The 24,064-nt window shown below is 57.4% G+C and overlaps 3 protein-coding genes across 3 annotated transcripts; 2 read left to right on the forward strand and 1 right to left on the reverse strand.

Moving 5' to 3' along the window:
• Positions 1 to 252: 252 nt before the first annotated feature.
• TKFC (triokinase and FMN cyclase) lies at positions 253 to 4,468 on the reverse strand. Its single transcript, XM_021555952.3, has 18 exons — positions 4,407 to 4,468; positions 3,798 to 3,844; positions 3,527 to 3,716; positions 3,345 to 3,455; positions 3,080 to 3,261; positions 2,931 to 3,009; positions 2,743 to 2,832; positions 2,595 to 2,629; positions 2,414 to 2,498; positions 2,250 to 2,339; positions 2,050 to 2,166; positions 1,761 to 1,880; positions 1,540 to 1,677; positions 1,176 to 1,282; positions 989 to 1,092; positions 877 to 910; positions 681 to 770; positions 253 to 593 (listed from the first exon to the last, which is right to left on the reverse strand). The coding sequence occupies exons 2-18, from the start codon at positions 3,801 to 3,803 to the stop codon at positions 423 to 425; spliced, it is 1,749 nt and encodes a 582-aa protein (XP_021411627.2). The 5' UTR covers positions 3,804 to 3,844; positions 4,407 to 4,468; the 3' UTR covers positions 253 to 422.
• Positions 4,469 to 4,655: 187 nt separating this feature from the next.
• Positions 4,656 to 16,462, forward strand: DDB1 (damage specific DNA binding protein 1). Its single transcript, XM_021555951.3, has 27 exons — positions 4,656 to 4,779; positions 5,374 to 5,522; positions 5,625 to 5,741; positions 6,612 to 6,833; positions 8,035 to 8,149; positions 8,248 to 8,345; positions 9,038 to 9,196; positions 9,555 to 9,638; positions 9,790 to 9,906; positions 10,236 to 10,338; positions 10,435 to 10,510; positions 10,590 to 10,698; positions 10,918 to 11,096; positions 11,177 to 11,340; positions 11,421 to 11,528; positions 11,740 to 11,947; positions 12,043 to 12,138; positions 12,310 to 12,421; positions 12,862 to 12,985; positions 13,220 to 13,384; positions 13,727 to 13,821; positions 13,945 to 14,115; positions 14,587 to 14,696; positions 14,865 to 15,034; positions 15,144 to 15,246; positions 15,458 to 15,581; positions 15,871 to 16,462. The coding sequence occupies exons 1-27, from the start codon at positions 4,719 to 4,721 to the stop codon at positions 15,952 to 15,954; spliced, it is 3,423 nt and encodes a 1,140-aa protein (XP_021411626.1). The 5' UTR covers positions 4,656 to 4,718; the 3' UTR covers positions 15,955 to 16,462.
• Positions 16,463 to 17,959: 1,497 nt separating this feature from the next.
• VWCE (von Willebrand factor C and EGF domains) lies at positions 17,960 to 24,064 on the forward strand. Its single transcript, XM_021555950.3, has 20 exons — positions 17,960 to 18,109; positions 18,610 to 18,704; positions 18,778 to 18,867; positions 19,133 to 19,261; positions 19,329 to 19,445; positions 19,511 to 19,627; positions 19,964 to 20,092; positions 20,191 to 20,492; positions 20,567 to 20,660; positions 20,749 to 20,831; positions 21,031 to 21,118; positions 21,227 to 21,312; positions 21,479 to 21,596; positions 21,980 to 22,065; positions 22,236 to 22,332; positions 22,400 to 22,482; positions 22,633 to 22,723; positions 22,816 to 22,898; positions 22,999 to 23,089; positions 23,194 to 24,064. The coding sequence occupies exons 1-20, from the start codon at positions 18,000 to 18,002 to the stop codon at positions 23,634 to 23,636; spliced, it is 2,532 nt and encodes an 843-aa protein (XP_021411625.3). The 5' UTR covers positions 17,960 to 17,999; the 3' UTR covers positions 23,637 to 24,064.

Genomic DNA, 24,064 nt, shown 5'->3' on the forward strand with positions numbered 1-24,064 from the left:
CGCTGGCTCCCTGGAGACATGGGCTGTCCCCACTTCTCCTTTGCGCCCCTTTTCCGAGAATCACCCCCAGACCCCGTGCCCAGAGCCATGTGAGCTCTGTGGTTTCCCCTCCACACATTGGGTTTCCTTCCTCCCCCAGTCACAGGATCCCTGTTCCCATCTTCCTTCCCAGCCTGGAGCAATGGGGGGCACACCCACACCCCCAGATTCCACCATCCCACCCCTCCAAGCTAGCATGGGGGACACAGAGGGTTACTGGGGGCCACGTCCTAACGTTTATTGGGAAAGACATCCCTGAAGGAACAGAGGTGGTTATTGGGATACACCTCCCTGTCACATGGGGGGGACACAAGGGTTTATTGGGATGCACGTCTCTATCACTACAAGGGAACACAGATTTTTGGGGATACACATCCCTGTTATTACTGGCGGGTGCCCAGGGGCTCCCGCAGCCCCTGCAGCACTGCTCCCAGCACTGCTGCCACTGCCACAGCCCCGGGATCAGGCTGCTCCAGCCGGGATGAATGGACGTAGCTGGCTCTGCCCGCCCCAGCCTCCATGTGCCTGGTGGCCTCGGCCGCCGCCTCTGCACTCTGCCAGGGAAAACAGGGTGTTTTCCAGGGTAACAGCAGGGGTTTCCATCCAATTTTCCCACCATTCCAGCTCCCAGCTCTCCATACCTGGACAGCTGCCGCCAGCACTTGGAGCGGGTCGGCACCAGGATTGCGCAGAGAGCGCAGAGCCTGTGCCGCTGCAAACAGCGAATCCAGCTGCAAAAAATGGGAATTAGTCTGGGAGCCAGGGCTGAGGCCAGGTGGGAACTCCTTCACATCCTCCTGGAAGTCTTCCTGGCTCCTGGGCTCTCCCAGCACTCACCATTGTCCGGTCTCCTGGCGCGGCTCCTCCGTACCTGTGCGGGACGCAGGGAAATTCAGGGGGGATTGGGATTCCCAGGGGGCACAGGGATTCCACAGCCCCCGGCACTGACCTCTGCATGGCCTCAATCCCGGCGTCCATGGCATCAGCCCACGCCGGGGAACCGTTGTTGCCACGCAGGCTCCTGGCAGCCGCCGTCAGGAAGAGCCCGTAGAGCTTTGGGAATACCATCAATACCATGCTGGAAACACGGCCAGGTGTGTTCCCCCATTCCCATTTCCATTCCCATTCCCACTCACCACTCCAGAGGAGCCTCCCATCTGCTCCAGCACCACATCAGCCAGGGCAGAGAGCAGCTGGGCAGGGGCAGCCGGAGGCGGCCGGGAGCGCATCCATTCCTGGATGGCTGTGGGAATGGAAGGGACAACGGGATGGGGTTGGCCCTGCAGTTCCCCGTCCCTCGTGGGAACCAGTAGGGACAGCCCTCAATTCCATAGGGAAGCTCCCACTGGATGCAGAGATATTCCAGGATACAATTATAGGAAGGGACACCCCAGGTTTCCTTACTCCCAAGAAGGAAGACCTGGGGAACTCCCCGCTCCTGGGAGGTGCCATTGGGGTGGCATTCCCCACAATTCCCTGGATAACAGCCCCCACACCCACCTTGGGCCGCCTGGGCGTGGGTGTGGCCGCAGTCCCCGTCACCTGCTCCCCGATCCAGCTCGTTGAGCTTATCCCGCATACCCAGCAAGGTGCTGCACACCCGCTGCAGGACCCGCTCCACCCGCGCCGTGCTGGGCCCTGTGGAGAGGAGATGCATCCCTGCACATCCTCGAGGGAAACTGAGGCACGGAGGGGTGTGACAAGGGACGGGAGCCCTGTACCAATTCCAGTATCATCCTGCGGCTTCCTGGGTGCCTCTATCGGTGCTGGCACCTCCTCCCTCCGGGTGGTTGCCGGTCCCGCGAGAATGTTGGGCCACGCCACAGCCATGGTCTTGGCATCTGGAGAAGCCAGAGGTGTGCGGTGGCTCAGGGTCCCATTGGATCCTCACTGGCGCACCCAGCAGCCAGGAATTCCACGCCCAGACATCCCCTGACCTTGTGTCCCATCACTCAGTATGTGGAAACCTCTGTGCCCCAATCCCAGGCCACATTCCCACCAGGAACTCACCGATCAACTTGACTAGCTCCTCATCCACCAGCATGATGGTGAGGGAGACTCCAGCCATTTCCATTGATGTCATGAAGGTTCCCACCATGGCCCGGGTGATGCGGATCCCCCTGTTCTCTGCGGGATTTGGGATGGAGACCGGGTCATTCCAGAGCGGCTGGAGCCAGGGACTGGGATCCCAGGCTCCCCTCTGCACTCACCCAGGCAGCGCACAGCAGCTCCAGCCACAATTCCCAGCTCCAGGCAGGACAATCCACCCAGGTTGTTCACCACGAGCAGCACAGAGGATCCTGCAGGATGGGGGGCAAGATGAGACTGGGATCCAGGGCATTTGGAGGAACACAGAGGATCCTGTAGAGCTCACCAGGGGTCAGGGACAGGTGGGAAGCATTGGATGGATCCGTCATGTGCTTCAGCATCGTCTCCACAGCCTTATCTGCTGGCAGCATCTGGAGGGGACACGGAGGAGGGGAAGAGCAGAGTGGGGAGGTCTGGGAATAGGGGGATCTGGGAATGGGGAGGAAGCGGCAGAATTTCCTTCTCACTTTCATCCTGCGCACTCCAGCCTCGCCGTGGATCCCTATGGAGATGGGGCCGTGTCACATCCCAGCCCTGGTGACACCTGCCGGGGGGGGGCAGGGACATTCGGACCCTCCAGGGACCCCAGAGGGACACCAAGGGGCCGCTTCTCACCCAGCCCCAGCTCCATCTCGTCCTCAGCCAGCTGGAACGAGAGCTTGGATCCTGGGATACTGCAGGGAGATAGGCTGAGACCCAGGGTACCTGTCCAGGTGGGAATGTTCTGTTAAAACTGGGGGGATTTTTGGGATTCAGAGGCTGGGGGACACAGGACAGCACTCCCATGGGATGACACAACGCACCCATGACTTTGGCAGCCGCCATCACCTTCTTCTCGATCTCATCCAAGCTCGCTCCTGCCTCGGCCAGAGCTCCCGCCACCTGTCCCAGGCAGAGCGAGTGAGCGACCCCCCGGAATTCCCCAAATCCCCATGAAGGGTCCCAGCAGAACCTTGTGGAGGAGGATGGTGCCACAGATCCCGCGGCGCCCGGCTTTCCCCGGCGTGGCGAAGGCGCAGTCGTCGCCCACCACCACCATGCGCACGTCGGCCCCCTCAGCCTGCGCCCGCTCCAGGGCCATCCCGAAATTCAGCCGGTCCCCGGTGTAGTTCATCACGATCAGGAGGATCCCAGCTGCAGGATTGATGTCCAGTCAACAGGAATGATGCAGCACTGGAGGGAAGAACCCCAAAATTCCACCTCGGTGTGTTCCCAACCTGCTCCGGCCTGTGCCACGGCCCGGATGGCCGCCAGGATACTGCCCACGGACGGGGATGCGAACATGGCTCCGGCCACCACTCCGGTCAGCATTCCCTTCCCCACGTAGCCTGTGCAGAGGGAAGGGGGCTCGTCACCGTGTTCGTGGGTGGGGGGTACAGGTGGGACACGGGGGTCTCACCTGCGTGGGCGGGCTCGTGGCCGGAGCCCCCCCCGGACAGCAGGGCCACACGGCCACGGATGGCCTGCAGGTCATGCCGAAGGACCACCCGGTGTCCCTGGAGCAGCCGGAGCCCGGAATTGCAGGCCACCAGCCCGGCCAGAGCGTCATCGGCACAGCCAGAAACCGTTGTCACCAGTTTTTTGGGGACCTGTGGGGAAAATGGGGAGCAGTGGCATGGGAAAAGGAGGAATGCCAACCCCACAGGAATGCCAACCTGCTCCGGGCTCACCTCCATGGGAGCGGAGTGCAGCACTCGGATCCGAAGATGGAATCTGTCTGTAAAAAGGGCAAGGTTCAGTCTGAAATGGACAGCAGTCCGGAGTGTGGGGGCTGGGAAGGGGGCGGGATGGGATGGTGTCTGGTGTGATGGTGATGCTATGGGGAGTGTCTGGTGAGAATGGGGCTGGCATTGGAGTTGTCCCCAGACGGGGACACCTCCCCAGGCAGGGAGCTCCTTTTGCGATGAGGCGCCAGGATGGGATAACCGCTAAACAGGGACCCTTTTTTGGGATGAGAGAGGACAGTGACAGCTCTCCCCTCAAAGACGGGCCACCTTTTGAGGTGGGAAATCAGGACGGGACCATCCCCAAACAGAGACCCCTTTTTTTTTTTGTGATGGGGGGACTCCCACGTTCAGGGATCTCCTCTCAGTGCAGGCCCGGGCTGGATCCACACTCCCCCCTCACAGCGGGGACCCCTACCCCAGGTTTCGGGGGGCACAGAGCTGCGCCCTCCCATGCGGGGCCCGCCCTTGGGGACACGGCGTGGGATCAGGGTGGGATCAGCGCGGGTCCCGCGGGTTTCGGGGGAGACCCCTCCGCGCATCCCCCCTCCACACCTGCCCTCGGCGGGGTCCTCCAGCCGCCCTTCTCGGCTGCTCCTCACGGTCCTCCCAGCGCGCTGCAGCGCCTCCTCTCGGCTGCTCCCCGCGGTCCTCCAGGGCGGCTGGAGCGCCTCCTCTCGTCTGCTCCCCGCGGTCCTCCAAGGCGGCTGGAGCGGCTCCTCTCGTCTGCTCCCCGCGGCCCGCCGGCGGGCTAGAGCGGCCCTGTGCGCCCACTTCCCGGAAGCGGCGGCGGCGGCGGAGAGGCCGCGCTCTCCGTTCCCCCCCGGTTCCCCCCGCGCCCCCCGGGACCTCCCGGTTCCCCCCAGCATGTCCTACAACTACGTGGTGACGGCGCAGAAGCCGACGGCCGTCAATGGCTGCGTCACCGGTACCGCGGGGCGGGCGGCGACGGGAGCGCCGTGTTGAGGGCCGCGTGGGAGGGCGGTTGGGGGGTACCGGGGGGCACGGGGGGATGGAGGTGTTGGGGGCGATGGGGGTCCCCGGGGGGTTTTGGGGCACAGAAGGGATTGGGAGTGCCGGGAGGGTTTTGGGGTTGAGGAGTGTGTTTTGGAGTACGAGGGGGTTTGGGGGTACCGGGGGTTTTGGGGTGCCGGAGGGTTTGGGGATACTGAGGGAATTTAGGGTAAAGGAAGGATCGAAGTGAGGCTCCTGAAACGCATAACAGGTGTGAGAGGAAGTGGGATTTGGGAAAGCTACGGGAGCCCCAAGAGCCCTGGGAGTGCTGGGCATGGTGGGAAGAGACTCCAGGAATGAGGATTCTTGAAGAAAGACAGTGGGAAGAGTATTTCTGTAGAAAAGCAAGGAGGGCAGGCTGAGGGACAGCACTTGCTGAGAGCGTTTAGCACTGTGGAAGGAAGCTGATGGGATTTTGGGATGCTCCAGGGAGGCTGTGGAAGTGCAGCCTGGCACCCCGAGGTGCCAGCTGATCCCTCCTCTGGGATTCCTTCCCTTTTTTTCCCAGGACACTTCACCTCTGCGGAGGACCTGAACCTGCTGATTGCCAAAAACACCCGGCTGGAGATTTACGTCGTGACAGCCGAGGGGCTCCGGCCCGTCAAGGAAGTGGGAATGTACGGGAAAACCGCTGTCATGGAGCTCTTCCGCCCCAAGGTGGGTGCTGGCGGAGCAGGGATGCAGCTGTGCCCGCCTGGGTGGGGTGGGATGGGAACGTCCACCCCTGGAATTTGCATTGACCGGGCTTTTTTCGGGCAGGGGGAGAGCAAGGATTTGCTGTTCATCCTGACGGCCAAGTACAACGCCTGCATCCTGGAATACAAGCAGAACGGGGATAGCATCGACATCATCACCCGTGCCCATGGAAACGTGCAGGTGAGGGGGAGTGCAGCACCTGGGATGGGAATTCCCTTCCCTAGGGATGGTTTTGCCTTCCTGGTGCAGCAGGGTGTTGGACTTCTGTTGTTCTGTTGGTGGTTCCTTGCCGGCTGCTGGATCTGGGATGGGTCACAGGATGTTTCCAGAGTTAGTCTTGGTCTCTGGAAGGATTCATGGAATTCTGGGAATGGGTTGGAAATTCTGGTTTGGGTTGGAAAAGAGACCTTAAAGCTCATCCAGTTCCCTTCTATGGGCAGGGACACCTTGTGCTATCCTTGGTTGCTCCAAGACCCATCCATCCTGGCCTGGAACACTTCCAGGGATGGGGCAGCCACAATTTCTCTGGGAAATCCATCCCAGGGCCTCATTACCCTCACAGAGAAGGATTTCTTCCCAATATCTCATCTAAACCAGCACATGGAATCCTGGAATGGTGTGGGATAGACAGAACTTATAGATCATCTCATTCCACCCCTTGCCATGGACACTTTCCACTAGACCAGGATGCTCCAATTTGTGTCCCTGTGAATTCAATATATTCTTGGGAGACCCTGTGGAATAACAAATTAAATTTAAGAAAAATTAAAGCCTAAACTCCTTGTAAGGCTGAATTTTCCCTGAGAAATGAGTCCTGTGGGAATTTGTGGGGAAGCTGTGTGGGAGCTCTGCTAGATGGGGCAGTTGGAAAGGCATCTCCTCCTTAGGCTTGGTGGCTTCCCAGCTGGAATTCTCAAGCCTGTTGGGAAGTGTGCAAGGAGCCATTCCTCACCTAAGGGCTGGCAACTTACTCCTGGTCCTGTTTTTCAGGAATATTGTCCTGGCACTAATCACTTTTTTCTTTCCTCTCTCTCTGGAATTCTCCCTCAGGATCGCATCGGGCGCCCCTCGGAGACCGGGATCATCGGCATCATCGATCCCGAGTGCCGGATGATCGGGCTGCGGCTCTATGATGGCCTCTTCAAGGTCATCCCCCTGGATCGGGACAACAAGGAATTAAAGGCCTTCAACATCCGCCTGGAAGAGCTCCAGGTCATCGACGTGAAATTCCTTTACGGCTGCCAAGCTCCCACCATCTGCTTCGTCTACCAGGTGCCTGCTTATCCATGGATAGCCCAGGTGGAGCCAAGGGCTCCCAAGGTTTTCCAAAGGCTTTTTGGGAGGCAGAATGAGGGATGATTCCAGTTTCTCCAGGTCCTTGTTCTTCCATACTGCCTTTTTCCAACTATGGGAGGGAGGAAGCAATACTTTCCCACAGGATTCCTGGGCAGCGCTGCCTTGGATGGGAATTTTCCTTGTTATACTCCCAGGAGGAGTTTAGGGATCTCTCCAGCAAGAGCCACAACCAATTGTTTCCCATAGCGAGACTTGAGCCTTTCTTTAAAAAACAAGGCAGTGGCCTGCTTGGTATTTTTGGGAGGTGATTCCAGGTGCGTAAAGAGGATTCATAACCTCTCCCATCACCTGGCTTCTTATGGAAGGAGCATTCCAGGTCTTCTCTGGATGCTGTTTTGATCCAAAGAGCCTTTTACTGTTCTGACTGAGCTAGGGATTAGCTTTCCTTTGTTAAATTCCAGTCTATCCCAAGCTCAGCTGAAATCCCATGCTCCATTATTCCTTGTTTGGGCGCTGCTGGAATCCCCCCAAACTTCCTGAAGGGAGGAAACCACTTTGTCATCACATACCTGGAGTTTGGGAGAACAGTTGGAAAAGTGCTTTTCCAACTTTAGGGTTCCACAATCCATGTCAAAACAACTCGAACCCTTGGAGCAGGAGCAGGATGTCAGTTCTGAATCATAAACCTCTGGATTGTTGCAATCCCTGCCTATGGAGAGGAGAATGTTTCCAAGCTGTTTCCTTGATTCTTTTTCCATTTATTACCCGTTATCCCAGGACTTGGTCCAAATAGGATTGCAGCAGCTGGGATAATTTTTGGGAAGTTCTGAAACTACAGGGAAATATGATAAAAACCCCTGAATTCCTGAATGTTTGCAAGAGCTGGAGGAGGGGGTGATACTCCATTATGCCCCTTGTTCCCAGGTTGTCAGAGGAACACAAATTCCAGAATATCAGTCGTAAAACAATAGGAAAATACTTCTCAGTGTTTTCCTGCACAGGGATTTCGTCAGGTGGAAATTATATATGGAAAAATTTGGGAGAATGGTGGCATGTGGATGTGGGGGAGGATGAGGAGGTGTGAAGCCTCAGAAGCTCCCGGGAATTATATTTTTGCAGGAGGTGAGGTGGAATCTCCCCACTTCTGGAATCTCATCCACTTTTGCTTCTCTTCCAGGACCCCCAGGGCCGCCACGTGAAGACATACGAGGTGTCCCTGCGGGAGAAGGAATTCAATAAAGGCCCTTGGAAGCAGGAAAATGTGGAGGCCGAAGCCTCCATGGTCATCGCAGGTTGGGCCTTTTTTGTAAAAGATCTTCCCATGTTTTTCCAGGCTGGATGGCTCCTTTTTTCCAGGCAGGTTGTCTCATGTTTGTTGTGCGTCCTGCAGTGCCAGAGCCCTTTGGAGGCGCCATTATCATCGGGCAGGAATCCATCACCTACCACAATGGGGATAAATATCTGGCTATCGCTCCTCCCATCATCAAGGTGAGGGGATCCAGGACTGCATCCTAAAAAATCCCTCCTTTCCCAGGCCTTCCAGTCAGGAATTCAAACTCCTGTTGTCCCAGGTGTGGTCTAACAGTGCCACTTACTTGGACTTCTTGAGCTTTGGCTTCCAGGTCACTGTTCTTGGGGGACGAGGGACATCCATGATCACTGTGTGCCTCCTCTTTCTGTAGAGCTCTTGGAATTTTGTTTGGGGCCCAGGGAATGGGATTAATTAGGAATTAGTGCATGGTCTGGGCACAGTTCCAGGGCAGAGCCAGGTTTCATTTCAGGCAGTGGAAAACATGGATGAACCCCTTGGAGACTTGTTCAGAGGAGAAGAGGCTGAAAGATTTTGGGACAGCAATTGGACTTGTGGGTTTTGTGGGAATAACAGGCCACTTCCCATATTTAATCAGAGGAGGAAGCTCCAATGGCATGGCTGACATGCTGCTCCAAGCTGTAAGAGGGCTGGAATTGCTATCCAAAGGTCTTTTAAGATGGAAATAAACACAGGCTAGAAATCTTGGGGGAAGAAATTGGAATATTGGTGCCTGAAGATCTCAGTCCGCTCCTGGAGCTCTGGAATGGGTGGGATACTGGAGCTGGGAACATATCACCTGCACAGACCTTTTGGGGATCAGTTTGGGGTTGTTCCAGCAGAATCTGAGAATTCCCTGCTTTCCCTGCAGCAAAGCACCATCGTGTGCCACAACCGCGTGGATCCCAACGGATCGCGGTATTTGCTGGGAGACATGGAAGGGCGGCTCTTCATGCTGCTCCTGGAGAAGGAGGAGCAGATGGATGGCACTGTCACCTTGAAGGATCTGCGTGTGGAGCTGCTGGGAGAGGTAGGAATCACCTGGGCCATCCTTGGCACTTACCTGGGATTCTCCCAAGTCTGGAACAGCTCCATTCAGGAATGAGTGGGAATTTTGGGAGCTGGAGGTGTTGATGCTTTGCATTTGCCACAGCCCTGAACTGTTGGGAAAATTCCCTGTGGGCACTCAAACTTTCACCTCCTTCCCATTTTTTTCTCCTGGTACTTGTACTGGGAGGAGCTTGGAGTCTGTGGGGTTTACAAAGGGATTAAATCCCCTTCCATACCCAGTTTTTTTCTGTTGGATAACAATTTAGTGGTGGAAGGTGTGTGTGGGCCAGGACCTTTCCATGCTACTGGTGGGTCACCTGCCTCTTCCCATTTCCCAGACATCCATTGCCGAGTGCCTGACTTACCTGGATAACGGAGTGGTGTTTGTTGGCTCCAGGCTTGGAGATTCCCAGCTCGTGAAGGTATGTGGCAGCTCCTGGTTGCGTGTTCCCACAGGACTCAATTTCCATCAAAACCTGGAAGTGTGGATGCATTTTACTGTCTTCTTCTTGCCTGCCCCTTCCCTGTCATGCCTCTGGAAAGACAAAAATTGATTCCAGTATTTATTCCCAGCTCAACGTGGACAGCAACGAGCAGGGATCCTACGTGGTGGCTATGGAGACCTTCACCAACCTCGGGCCCATCGTGGACATGTGCGTGGTGGACCTGGAGAGGCAAGGCCAAGGCCAGGTAACGTTCCTGCTTTTCCCTCCTCACTGCTGGGAATTTTTGGCTGAGTGTGTCTATAAAATCATAGAATCCCAGAATGGTTTGGGTTGGAAGGGAGCTAAGGGATCATCTTATTCCATGGGCAGGGACACCTTCCACTAGACCAGGTTGCTCTAAGCCCTGTCCAGCCTGGCCTTGGTGGATCTTTCAAGTCCCTTCCAACCCAAACCATTCCAGGATTCCATGATTCAAGAATGGCTTCCCCATTTCCATGAGAAATGGGACCTCCCAGAGAAGAGTGGGAGAGCTTCCCAGCCACAGCTGGTAACGCCCATCTGCTTTTCCTCCAGCTGGTCACCTGCTCTGGGGCCTTCAAAGAGGGATCGCTGCGGATCATCCGGAACGGCATCGGGATCCATGAGCATGCCAGCATTGACCTGCCGGGAATTAAAGGTGTGGGAGGTGTTCCACAGCCTGAGGGGGGGGCATGGTGGGCACAGATGAAGTTGAGTTGTGGAATTGTGAGGAACTGTGGCCTCCTTGTTGCAGGATTGTGGCCATTGAGGTCAGATCCACACCGGGAGACGGACAACACCTTGGTGCTGTCATTTGTTGGCCAGACCAGGTAAAGGTGGGATGAGCTGATCCAGGCTCTCAGCCCCATGTTGGAGCAGGAATTAATGGGAATTCCCTTCCCTGCTCAGGGTTCTGATGTTGAACGGAGAGGAAGTGGAAGAAACAGAGCTCACAGGATTTGTGGATGACCAGCAGACGTTCTTCTGTGGCAACGTGGCGCATCAGCAGCTGATCCAGGTAAATCCAGCATGAGGAAAACATGGATATGGTCTCCTGGTGCCATATGGATCGTGACATATCCAGGGTAGAAGTTGGAGTGCTTCCCTGAGCTGATGGGATCAGCAAACAGGATCCTGGGTTCGTGTTTCTAAGGGATATGGAAAGAAGGAGGTTCTTTCTTGTGCCATCCACCTTGGAAACACTGTTTTCCATGATTTTTCCTGTCTCTCTTCCCAGATCACGTCTGCATCGGTGCGACTGGTCAGCCAAGAGCCCAAATCCCTGGTGAGCGAATGGAAAGAGCCCAATGGGAAGAACATCAGCGTTGCTTCCTGCAACAGCAACCAGGTGGTGGTGGCTGTGGGAAGAGCCTTGTACTACCTGGAAATCCGCCCCCAGGAGCTCCGGCAGATCAGGTGAGCCCACATCCTGAGGGCTCTTGGGATGCTGGGATTTGGGATCCAGGTGGACACCTGTCCTCCTTTCTTCCTCCCAGTTGCACTGAGATGGAGCACGAGGTGGCTTGCCTGGACATCACCCCCCTAGGAGACTCCAACGGGATGTCCCCGCTCTGTGCCATCGGGCTCTGGACTGACATCTCTGCCCGCATCCTGAAGCTCCCATCCTTCGAGCTGCTGCACAAGGAGATGCTGGGAGGAGGTAGGAGCCTCCCAAGAGTGGCAGTGGTCACTGTCCATGTCCTGAGTGACCTCATCCATCCCTTTTTCTGCTTCCCACAGAGATTATCCCTCGCTCCATCCTGATGACAACCTTTGAGAGCAGCCACTACCTCCTGTGTGCCCTCGGGGATGGAGCTCTCTTCTACTTTGGCCTCAGCCTTGAGACAGGTAACCTTTTCCCTTCCTTTCCAATTTTTTGGGAAAGATCTTCCTTGCTTTCCCAGCCTTATGCTCAGGTGGGATTGGCTGTGGGCTGGGGGATTTCTCCAGCACACTGGAGGAAGGAGATAGATTCTTAAATCAGGGGTGTGCTTACCCGCAATCCATTTTTCCCTGAGGTGCTGTGGCATATCCCAGTCCCTTTTCCCTTTGAATCCAGGCTTGCTGAGTGACAGGAAGAAGGTGACCCTGGGCACACAGCCCACGGTGCTGAGGACATTCCGCTCCTTGTCCACCACCAACGTGTTTGCCTGCTCCGACCGCCCCACCGTCATCTACAGCAGCAACCACAAGCTGGTCTTCTCCAACGTCAACCTCAAGGAGGTCAACTACATGTGCCCCCTCAATTCCGACGGGTATCCCGACAGGTGAGCCCGCCACGAGTTCCTGACCCTAAGGGATATGGAGGAGAGGGAGGTACTTGCTGTTTCACCCAATTTTCCATTATTTTTCTCCCCACAAGTTTGGCCTTGGCCAACAACAGCACCCTGACCATTGGCACCATTGATGAGATCCAGAAGCTGCACATCCGCACTGTTCCCCTCTATGAGTCACCCAGGTGAGGATTCCTGGGATGAAGATTCCTGGGATCAGGGTGCTCTGCTGCACAGGATAAAGGTTGGGGTAATGTTGCCATCCCAGGAGTAAACAGACAGCTCTTGTTGCTTCCAGAGCTCTTGGAATGGCCTTTCCTGGCTCTCCCACTGACGTGGCTCTGTTTATCCCACAGGAAAATCTGCTACCAAGAGGTATCCCAGTGTTTCGGGGTGCTCTCCAGCCGGATAGAGGTGCAGGATGCCAGTGGGGGCACCACGGCACTCAGACCCAGTGCCAGCACCCAGGTGAGATCCCAGGTTGGGTCACCCCTATGCTGTGGGGATCAGAATTTCTGATCCAGGTTTTCCTTGATGGTCCTCATTTCCAAAGCTGTGAGTCCAGTCCTTTTCCTTAGCTGGGGAGGAATGGGATGGTGGGATCTCTCTGAGGGGGTGATACAGCCACTGTACTACCTGATCTCCTTTATTTTTGGGTGCTGCTCCTTCCATATCCCATACAGGCTTCTGTGTAGTCTCCAAGGTTATCCTTTTCCCAAGGATTCAGCTCTGGAAGCCACAGCTCTACGTAAACTCAGATTAACACCACCATTCAGTCCTGCAGGAGCAGGGCTTTACTTATTCCTTCCTCCAGCTGTTCTCCCATCCCTTTTCCCACTCACTGGCTACCTGAGGCTGTGCAGATATCCCAAGTAGTACTGGGATGTGACAGATTTTCCTGTTTCCAGGCCTTGTCCAGCAGTGTGAGCACCAGCAAGCTGTTTTCCAGCAGCACAGCTCCGCACGAGACATCCTTTGGAGAGGAGGTGGAAGTGCACAACCTGTTAATCATAGACCAGCACACCTTCGAAGGTACCTGTCCCATCCCAAAATCCAGATTTTCCCATCCTGGAGAAGCCCAGGGGATCTTCAGCCAAAGCATTTTCCTGGAGGAACATCAGCCATAAGGTTTAGGGAATACCAATTTTTGATGGTACAAGGTGGTGAGGAATAGGGGAGGGAATCTCTAGGGTGTGTCTTAAGCTTTCAGTTTAAGGACTTTGGGATCCCAATTGTTCCTACCTTTCCCGCTTATTTTTTTCCCAGTGCTCCATGCTCACCAATTCCTGCAAAATGAGTATGCCCTCAGCCTGGTCTCCTGCAAGCTGGGAAAGGATCCCAACACCTACTTCATTGTGGGCACTGCCATGGTGTATCCCGAGGAAGCGGAGCCCAAGCAGGGCCGGATCGTCGTCTTCCACTACTCCGATGGTAAGAACAAGGTGTTCTCACCTGGAAAAATCCAGCTTTTTTTTGGTGGGAGATCAGGGATGAGCTCCTCAAACCCCAGAGAGCTTGTGTCACAGGAGCAGGCAGTTTTTCCCAAGGAATCTGTTGTCGGGGTCTGTAGGTGCTGTGTTCCCTTTCCCCCTGTCTCCTAGAGAAGCCCAAGAATCCCTCACCAGCCCTGGATTTTGGGATTTGCTTTCCATGTCACTTGTCCCTCTCAGAGGCAGTTTTTTTAGGAAGCAAAATTCAGGCCAGCTCAGCTGAACCCCTTTGACTTCCCACTCTTTGGATAAACAATCCAAGTAATTCCTGGCTTTATTCCAGGGAAGCTGCAGAGCCTGGCTGAGAAGGAGGTCAAGGGAGCTGTGTATTCCATGGTGGAATTCAACGGGAAGCTGTTAGCCAGCATCAACAGCACGGTAGGCAAGGCTCTGACTTTTTTTTAGGAGTGTACTTGTGGATCTGGATGTCAGCCAGGTGTCTGTTGTGGAGCATATCCCAGCTCTCATGTGGAGAATCCCAATCCGTGTCCCATCCCACAGGTCCGCCTGTACGAGTGGACAGCAGAGAAGGAATTGCGCACGGAGTGCAACCACTACAACAACATCATGGCCCTGTACCTGAAAACCAAGGGGGATTTCATCCTGGTGGGAGACCTCATGCGCTCCGTGCTGCTCCTGGCCTACAAACCCATGGAAGGGAATTTTGAGGAGGTATGGAAGCAGTGCCAGGAATCAATTCCGACCGCTCTGGGCACAGGGAATGGTGTTGGAGGGGATAAAAGGAGGAGTTTGGCTTGATTGGATAAGGTTTGACATGGATCCCTGTGGTTTCTGGAGGGATGGATCCCTCAGTTTCTAGGGAACTGGCTGTGGGAAGAGCAGCTGGTGCCTGGTGGGTGGGAGATGCCATCTGGGATGCCTGGTGTCCACTTGGAATGGAGGTTTAAATTGCTGGAGTGGCTTTGGCATAGGCTGCTCCACACTTTCCCAGGATGTTATCCAAGTGCCACTTGGACTAGGACCATCTCCAGGAGTGCCTTTCCTGCTCAGCTACTTCCTGGAGCAGAGAGGGACGTGCTGGATCCCGCCTTGCTCCTGAATATTGGTGTTGGGTGGGATGAGGATGCAGTATCCCAGGCCAGGCCACCTGGACACAGCGTGTCCCTTCTTGGCCCCTTCCAGATTGCCCGGGATTTCAATCCAAACTGGATGAGTGCTGTGGAAATCCTGGATGATGATAATTTCTTGGGAGCAGAGAACGCTTTCAATCTATTCGTGTGCCAGAAGGACAGGTAAACTGGTTGGGATAGATTGGGAATGGGATGGGACAGCACATGCTGGGAGGGATGGGATGCTGGGATGGACCTTCAGGAAAACTGGAGAAGCATTCCCAGCTTTTGGGAGCAAGGGAAAGTTTTAGAGTGCCCCCATCCGGGACTGAGAAGTTTTTGGGATTCTAGCGCGGCCACAACGGATGAGGAGCGGCAGCACCTGCAAGAAGTGGGATTATCCCACCTGGGAGAGTTTGTCAATGTCTTCTGCCACGGATCCCTGGTCATGCAGAACTTGGGAGAGACTTCCACGCCCACCCAGGGATCCGTGCTCTTTGGCACTGTCAATGGAATGATCGGTAAGGAGCAGGGCTGAGGATCCCCTGCAGAATCCTGGAGTGGTTTGGGTTGGAAAGCTCATCCAGCTCCACCCCCTGCCACATTCCCATGACCGTTATTCCTGTGCAGGCCTGGTGACATCCCTGTCGGAAAGCTGGTACAACCTGCTCCTGGACATGCAGAACAGGCTCAACAAAGTCATCAAGAGCGTGGGGAAGATTGAGCATTCTTTATATCCTTTAGCATTCCAGCCAGGAGCATGTGCTGGGTAGAGTTTACCAGCTGGAGAGGGTGGGAGTGGGTTTCCATTACCCTGAGCAATCATGGACTTAAAGATGGGAGGATGGGAGATTTCTCTGAGACCACAGAGTCCAATCATTAACCCAGCACCATGCCCAGGGCTGGTATTATTCCCTGTGGATTTGGCTCCTTGACAGTGGCACCTGGAGATCCTTTCACACCGAACGAAAGACGGAACCAGCCACAGGATTCATCGATGGAGACTTGATTGAGAGTTTTCTGGACATCAGCAGGCCCAAGATGCAGGAAGTGGTGGCAAACCTGCAGGTGAGCTTGGGAATGTAGCCTTGGATCTTTCAAGGATTTTGCTCAGCAATCCAGGCTCAGTAAATCATGGAATTGTAGAGTTATGGAATGGTTTGGGTTGGAAGGGAATTAAAGGCACCTCCCACTAGACCAAGTCGCTCCAAGCCTTGTTCAACCTGGCCTGGAACACTTCCAGAGATGGGGAAGCCACAGCCTCTCTGGGAAGTGCTAAATCCACACGTCCCTGAATGATCTGGGAATGTTTTTTGGCACCTGCCGATGTCTCCAATGCCTTTTCCGCCCTGTGCAGATTGACGATGGAAGCGGGATGAAGAGGGAAGCCACCGTGGATGACCTGATAAAGATTGTAGAGGAGCTGACCCGGATCCATTAGCAGGACTCGGGATTGTTTCCTACCCCTACCCTCCACATGGAGCAAGGGAATCCTTCCCCAGCTGTGCCCAGCACTGGCAGCAGCGGCCAGAGGGGGATGGAATCTCACAGGGCAAGCAGCTTGTTAGGAATTTGGGGAGGTGTCAGTCATCTCCTGCTGGCATTCATGGATTCTACGGAATTGGCTGGGCCCAGAACTGTCCCTTTCCTTGGGTGATCCACTGGGATTTGATGCCCTCGCCTCGATTCCCTTTTCCCTGGTGTCCTTAGGTATTTTGTTACTTTTTTTGGCTTTTAGTTTTGCTTTTGATCCTGTTTTGTTGGGTTTTTTTTGTTTTCATTTTGATTCCTTGTGTTTTTTTGGAAGAGGAATCAAAGCTCGAGGAGCAGCCAAGGCTGGAGCCTTGGCTCACCATAGGATCCATGCCTTGCTCAGGGAGGGAAGTTCTGGGAAGTTTAAGCTGTTGCTGATTTCGGAGTTTTACCAAATAAAGTAGTCCAAGAGGAAATATCTGTGTCCTGAGGAATGATGATACCCGTGTCCGAGGCTCTGAGATCTTGGGGACACCTGTTTTCCATATGCATTTTTCTGGCTTTTCTTGGATTTGTAGGAAATTTTAGCTCCTTGCCCGGTTGCCAGTGGCACTGTGAGTGCCTTGAGAGGCAGATTGTAATGGAATTTTTTGGGAAAGCTGGATTTTCCAGCCTCTGGCTGCTTATTAATAGTTCTCATGGTCTCCCACCTCCTTCACATCTCTCATGGAATTTGGGGGTTATCCTGGATCTTTCCATGTTCTCCCCATCCTGGATCTCCCCTGTAGCTTCTGGGTAAGTGCCCCCCAAGTCCCATTCCATGCGGGTTTTTCCCAGATCCTTCCCTCCCACAGACAGCTCGTGCTGGAATCATCCCTGGGTCCCTCTTCCATCCCGTATTTCAGAGGAGACCACAGGGACAAAGGTATATTTGGACATCTCTTCTGAGAGCTGGGGGAGCAGGCAGTGACCTTGGACTCTGTGCTGCTGCTTTTATTACCTCGGGCTCTGTTTACCTGCCTGGAGCAGCCTGTTCCCAAACTGTGGGAGGCCCAGGGAGCGCCACAGCCCGGATCCTGGAAGCGCTCTCCTTTTCCCACCAAATCTGGGGGTGGTGGTGCCAATGCAATGTTGGCACCCTGCTTTTTCTGGGATAAAACTGCTGCTGGCTAGGGCTGGATCATTGTTTATCTGCTGCCACTGGAGCTGCCTCCCAGGGATTTGGGATCACATTCCCTTGGGACAGGAGCTTCTCATGGCCGCATTGGGTTCCTAAAAAAACTGGCAGGACCTGCCCCACCAATACCGTGGTTTCCATTTGGAAGGGGGCTGTGTCTTGCCTGGGTGATCCCAACCCTTGGGCAGGGTGGGGAGAAATCCATGCTGGATTGGGAATTTTGGAGGCTGCAGTGCCTTTTGCTCCATGGGATCAATCATTTACCTGCCTCTGACCTTTGCTTCATTCCCTGCCCTGGGATGGGGGCACGGGACTGGGGGGACTCTGGGGGTCACCGGAATGGGGTGTCCCGCAGCATCCCTTTCTCTCCTGGATGCATCCCACCATCCTTGGCCCCTTTCTCCGCCGCGTGGGTCCCCGTGCAGGGCTGGGAAGGCGGCCCAACGCCTCCAGGAGAAGGAGGAGGAGGAGGAGGGGTGGGGAGAGGCCATGCCGGATCTTTGCCAGATGTGGGAAAGGAGAGAAGGGGGGACGCCTTTCCCGCTGCTTCCCAAACCTAGGGGGGACCCCGTTCCCCGGCGCTCAGCCAGGGCAGGAATGGCCGGGATGCCACCACCCGCCCCAGCTGAACGGGACAACCTCGGGGTGAACCCAGGCCCCCCGTGTGGGTTTGGGGGGGTGGGTAGGTGCCGCTGGCGACCCCCCCCCCCCCCCGCTCTCGCCCCCCTCCAATCCCGCATTGTTCCCGGCTCGGCGGGAGGAGGAGGAGCAGGGCCAAGGGCCAGCGGGAAGGCAGGCGGGAAGGCGGGCGCCGGGACGTGCTGGAGCCGCCTGTCATGTTGGTGGAGCTGCTCTTCCAGGCTGCCTGTGTGTCCCTGTTCCTCTCCAGCGGCCAGGGCAGGGTGTATCCCACGAGGAAGAAGCCGGCCAGCTTTGCCGTGGAGAGGTAGCTGGATTCCTCCCTTTTCTTTCTCCCTCTTCCAGCTACACCTGGGATGGACAGCCTGCCGAGCTCCGGCTACCCCTGCCTCCAGCTGCAGGAGGGCTTGGCCAGAGGGGTCCCAGCTGGAGGGGCTGGCACCCCACAATTCCCTCCCTCTTCCCGGGTCCAGGGGGGCGTGACACTGCTCCCTGCATCCCCGTCCTTCTCCCCCCATCCCTGTCCTTTTCCCCACATCCCTGTCTTGCTCCCCGTGTCCCTGTCCAGCCGGGGGACGCTTCTCCCGTCACCACGTGCTGGGATGTTCTGGATGGCTGGGAAGTGGTTGTCCCCTCTCTGTCCCACCTTCCTTATCCTACCTTCCTCTGATCCGTGCCATGCTCTGCTTCCCACTCCACGGGCACATCCTGACTGCTCCGGTTGTCCCCCTCTCCTCACATTCCTGGGACCTTTGCTCCGTGCAGGGGGTTCAGGACAGGGTGGCCTCAGGCTCTGGTGTCCCACAGGCGTCGCGTGGGGCCCCACGTCTGCTTCCTAGGCTCCGGCAGCGGATGTTGTCCCGGCTGGATGCTGTCCCCCGGCAGCGGGAAGTGCACCCTGCGTGAGTACGGGGGTCTGGGGGACTTGTGGGTGTCCTGTTCCCATTCCCAGAGCTCCTGTTCCCATTCCCACAGCGCTCTGCTCCTTCGGCTGCGGTGGTGGTTCCTGCATCGCTCCCAACCTTTGCATGTGCCCAGATGGAGAGCAGGGAATCACCTGCCCAGGTACTGAGAGAAGTGGCTATGCCGGATGCCCTTCCCTCTCCACACCACAAATCCCAAGGGATGGAGATGGCCACGAACCCATGGGCACCTTCCCCAGCCTTCTTCCTTCTCCATGCCACAAATCCCAGCAGATGGAGGTGACCGTGGCTCCTTGTCACCTCTCCCTGGCACTGTCCCCATCCCTGGAGGATCCATGGAGTGGGATGGGAAGCGGGTGGTCCTGGGGTGGCATGGGTACCCCGTGGACACCATGTCCATGTTCCAGAACCGCCGGGAACTTGCGGAGAGTACGGCTGCGACCTGTCCTGTAACCATGGCGGCTGCCAGGAGGTCGCCCGCGTGTGTCCCGTTGGCTTCTCCATGGCCGAGACGGCCAACGGCGTCCGCTGCACCGGTGAGTGGGAGTGGGCATCCCAGTGGTGCCCACACCCCAAATCTGACTGTTCCCTGTGTCCCCCTAGACATCGATGAGTGCCAGAGCGCGGCCTGTGAGGGGACGTGCGTGAACACGGAGGGCGGCTTCGCCTGCGAGTGCGGAGCTGGCCGGGAGCTCTCTGCTGACCGCCGCAGCTGCCGGGGTGCGTGGGGTCCCAGGGGGTGGCCGGGGCTCCCGAGGGATCCTGACCCTCATCCCAACCCCCAGACACGGATGAATGCCAGGCCACGCCGTGCCAGCACCGCTGCGAGAACAGCGTGGGCAGCTACCGCTGCTCCTGCCGGCCCGGATACCACCTCCACGGGAATCGGCATTCCTGCGTGGGTGAGCACCGGGATAGGGTTCTTCCCATCAGTTCCAGGGGATGGAGGTGGCCCTGAGACCCTGAGCACTGTGCCACACCCCCTTCCCTCTCCATACCATGAATCCCAAGGGATGGAGGTTGTCACTGAGCCTCTGCATGTATGAGCACCATGCTTAACCCTTATCCCTCTCCACGTTGTAAATCCCAAGGGATGGAGATGTCCATCAGCCCGTGACCACAGTGCTGCCACCTCATCCTCCTCCCTGTGTGGGCTACACTGAGGACACATCCTGGTGCTCCTCCCTGGGCCACATCCCAGGGTGCAGCACCTCCTGCCTCATTCCCTTGTCCCACAGATGTGGACGAGTGCCGGCGGCCTGGCACGCGCCGCTCCTGCCAGCACAGCTGCCACAACATCCCCGGCAGCTTCCGCTGCTCCTGCCGCCCCGGATACCGGCTCAGCGCGGACAGGGTGTCCTGCGAAGGTATCTGTGTCCTTCTCCTGGCTGGAGGAACGGAGTGGGATGCTCCCATCTCTCTGCCTGCCCAAATGATGTCTCTGCCTTCCTGATTTCCTTCCTAGGGTACCCCAAATCTATCCTGGCCCCGTCGCCCATCCTGCAATCCCTGCAGCATCCACCCACCCTTGTCCTGCTCCCTCCTGGTTCCCACCTGCTCCCGAGGGGCTCCCCCTCTCCCCTCCTCCCTGTGGCAGCTCCTGGTACCCAATTCCCTCCCTCCTCCCCATCCCTGTCCCCTGAGCCATCCCCACGTGCCATGCCCGGAACCTCCATCCCACCATCCCGTCGTTGCTGGCACCGGGGGATCTCTCGGGAGCCTGGCAGTCGCTGGACAGAGCCAGGCTGCCAGAGCTGCACCTGCCAGGTGAGCATCCCATCCTCCCACCCCTTCCCATGGCACCCTCCCAACCTGGGATGAGCCACCACGTGTCCTGGCAGGGGGGACGAGTCCTCTGTGACACCGTGAGCTGCTCTGTTCCCTGCTCCCACCCGCTTCCCGCTCCGGCTGGGGGTTGCTGCCCCACCTGCACGGGTGAGTCCCAACCCCCTGATGCCCCCAATTCCCAGGATGGCCCCCCTTGAATTCCCAGGGGGATGCCCTTGACCCCCATGGCTTGCAGGGTGTCTGCACGAGGGGGTGGCCAGGGCTGAGGGCGATGTCTTCTCCCCATCCGATGGGAACTGCACCGTCTGCATCTGCTTGGTGAGCTGGACTGGGATGGCAGAATGCCCCCTCATCCCTGGGAACCTCCCACCCCTGGAGACACTTATCCCTAGGAACCCTCATCCTGCATCCTGGCTCAACCATGGATTTGGGATGCCCTGGAGAGGATGACACCCTCCCATCATCCCTCCATGGGGAATCAGGGTCCTCTTTCCCAGCCCCACACTCCCCTCCACAGGCTGGGAATGTCTCCTGCCTCTTCCCAGAATGCCCCCCAGGATCCTGCCTCAGCCCCTCTCCGGCTGACTGCTGCTCCTGCAATCCAGGTGATCCCAAGACCCCTAGTCTGGGGGTTTGAGGACTCCCGGGCTGGGCTGGGGGTTAGGGAAGAGCCGTGCTTGGCTCTCCAGCACCGCTCCTTTCCCTTTTCCCAGAAAAGTGCAGTTTCCGGGGACACACATATGCGCACGGAGCCCGGTTCAGCCTGGATGAGGATGACTGCACCACCTGTGTCTGCCAGGTGTGTCCTGGATGTCTCCAGGGATGAGGATCCCCAAAGCTGGGAGTTCCCCAGGGATGAGGATCCCCAGGGATACTCCTGTGCTTCCCAGCACCTGCTGGGTGCATCCCAGCTTTGCTCAGGGCTGATGGTAGGGACGGCAGGTGACCCATTCCCCTGTTCCCAGGGAGGAGAGGTGGAATGTTCCTTCACTCCCTGCCCCATGCTGGATTGTCCCCAGCACCAGCGGCACCTGGGTCCTGGGCAGTGCTGCTCCACCTGCCGGGACCCTCCAGCCCCTACCGGTGAGTTGGGATGAGGGACACAGCTGGGAATGGGCAGGGAGGGACAGGGAGAGGGATGAGAGGGAAAAGCTGGGGGAAATGGGAATGACATGGTATGGGAAGAACAGCCAGGACAGAGGATGTGAAGGACCCCTGGGGTTGGGGAGAGTGGGATTTTGGGACATTTGGGGATGGGATGTAGGGAAGGGCAGGGTGGGATGAGAGGGGACAGCTGGAAACAGAGGGTGGGGTGTGGGGGACACAGGTGGGATGTGGGGATACTTGATGATAGGAAGAGTGGGAGATGGGGAATACCTAGGAACAGGAAGAGTGGAATATAGGGAACCCCTGGGGACAGGAAGGGTAGGTTTTACAGGACAACTGGGAACAGGGATCCTACCCAGGTTGCTTCCTGGATGACAACGGTGTGGAGTTTCCCGTTGGACAGATCTGGTCTCCGGGCGATCCCTGTGAGTTATGCATCTGCCAGGTGAATGAGAACCTGCTCTGCTTAATTCCCTCTTCCCTATCCCTGCCCCAGCGCACGGCTCCTGCTCCATTCCTGCCCTCAGGATGCCCGTGGCCTGGCAGGCCCCAAGTCCCCCAAATCCGGCGGGTTTGGGAATCCCGAGGTGTCTGTCAGGGTGTTCCCTCCTGCAGGCAGACGGCTCCGTGAGCTGCCAGCGCACGGACTGTGTGGAGACGTGTCCTTATCCCATCCGCATTCCCGGGCAGTGCTGTCCCGACTGCTCTGCAGGTAAGGCACGCCCGGAATTCCGGGATTCTGAGCCGCCCGGGGACTGCCTGAGCCCCTCTCCCCGCAGGCTGCACCTACATGGGGAGGATCTTTTCCAACAACGAGACTTTCCCATCGGCGCTGGATCCCTGCCTGAGCTGCATCTGCCTGGTGAGAGCTGGGCCGGGCATTCCCAGAGGATTTGCAGCTCCTGCCCCGTGGGCTGAAACCTGGTTTTTGGCTCCATTGCAGGGAAAAGCTCCGGGGGCGCTCCGGGGTTCCTAATGCCCGGCCCTCGGGGGTCTCTCCCGTCTCTCGCAGCTGGGCTCGGTGGCCTGCTCGCCTCTGGAATGTGCCATCGTGTGCTCCTACCCCTTCCACCCCGAGGGTCGGTGCTGCCCCATCTGTGAGGGTACGAGCTTGGGCAGGTCCCCAAAATCCTCCTGAACCCCCCAAAATCTCCCCAAGCCCCCCAAAACCCCCTCTGGACCTTGGTCCCTGCAGACTGCAACTACCAGGGCAGGAAGGTGGAGAACGGCCAGAGCTTCATTCCCGAGGGACAGCCCTGTACCCGCTGCACCTGCCAGGTGAGACCTCCCATCCATTCCCATGGGATGCCCGTGTCCATGGTACCTGTGCCAGTGTCATTGGATCCCAGCAAGGGCTGGCAGATCCCTGGTTTTCCAGCTTGGAGAGGTGAGCTGTGAGGAGAGGCCGTGCCCCCGCTCCTGCTCTGAGCCCCACACACTGCCTGTGGGTTGCTGCCCATCCTGCCCAGGTAATGGGATCCCTGGATCCATCCCCGGGCACTTGGATGTGCCCTCTCCAGACTGGGGGTCCTGGGAAAGAGGTGGGTGCTGACCAAAATCCTCCCTCCGTCAGCCACAGACATCCGGCTCCTGCTGCAGGGCAGTGACCTGTCCCCATCCTCATCCCCATCCTCATCCCAGTCCTCATCCCAGTCCTCATCCCAGTCTCCATCCTCACCTCCATTCTCATCCCAGTCCCCAGCCCCTGAGGATTCACCCCCTGGCACCCCTCAACACCTCCGCTACCGCCTGGCTCAGCTCCTGCTTCCCACCACACTCCCCCTCGGCCCCTCTCCAGGGATTTGGGGTGCTGGGAAGCCCCATCTGACCACTCCAAGTCCCTCTGGATACCCCTTGGCACCCGCTGTGCCCCCCGACCCCCTCTGTGAGGCCACAGCCCCCCCTGATCCCACGGGCAGCCCTGAGGTTCAGGGATCCCCCGGGAATGAGGATCCCACTGCAGTGCCATCGGACAGCCCCAGGTTCCAGGTGCCAGGTGTGCCTGGAACGCCATGAGGAGGAGAAGGAGGAAAAGGGGGTCTCCAGGACCAGCAGGCCTGGCCCTGGGGAGGGAGCAGCTGTCCCCCTGCCACCAATAAAGTCACTCTGGTATTTATTCCCTGTCCCCTCATCCCTGCACCCACCAGCACGTGGAGCCCTGGGGCTTGTTCTCTGGGAATTTTGGGATGAGTGACTTTCCAGGATGATGAGGGCAGTGCTGGAGGTGTTCAGCCCCCTCACCCTGAGTGGGGTTTGGGGACAGGAGGGACATGTCTTGCCCCAGGTCCTCAAGGCTGGGAGCTCCTCAGGGATGAGCAGAGCCATATCCAGGCTCCCATCCTCGGGGCACAGGGACATCTTTGGTGGGTGCAGCTGAGGGTGGCAGCAGGGACACAGCACATTCCCAGGGATGTGTTGGCCTTTCTCAGACAGACACAGCACAA

This window comes from Lonchura striata, chromosome 6 (assembly GCF_046129695.1).
Source record: "Lonchura striata isolate bLonStr1 chromosome 6, bLonStr1.mat, whole genome shotgun sequence".
Taxonomy (NCBI): domain Eukaryota; kingdom Metazoa; phylum Chordata; class Aves; order Passeriformes; family Estrildidae; genus Lonchura; species Lonchura striata.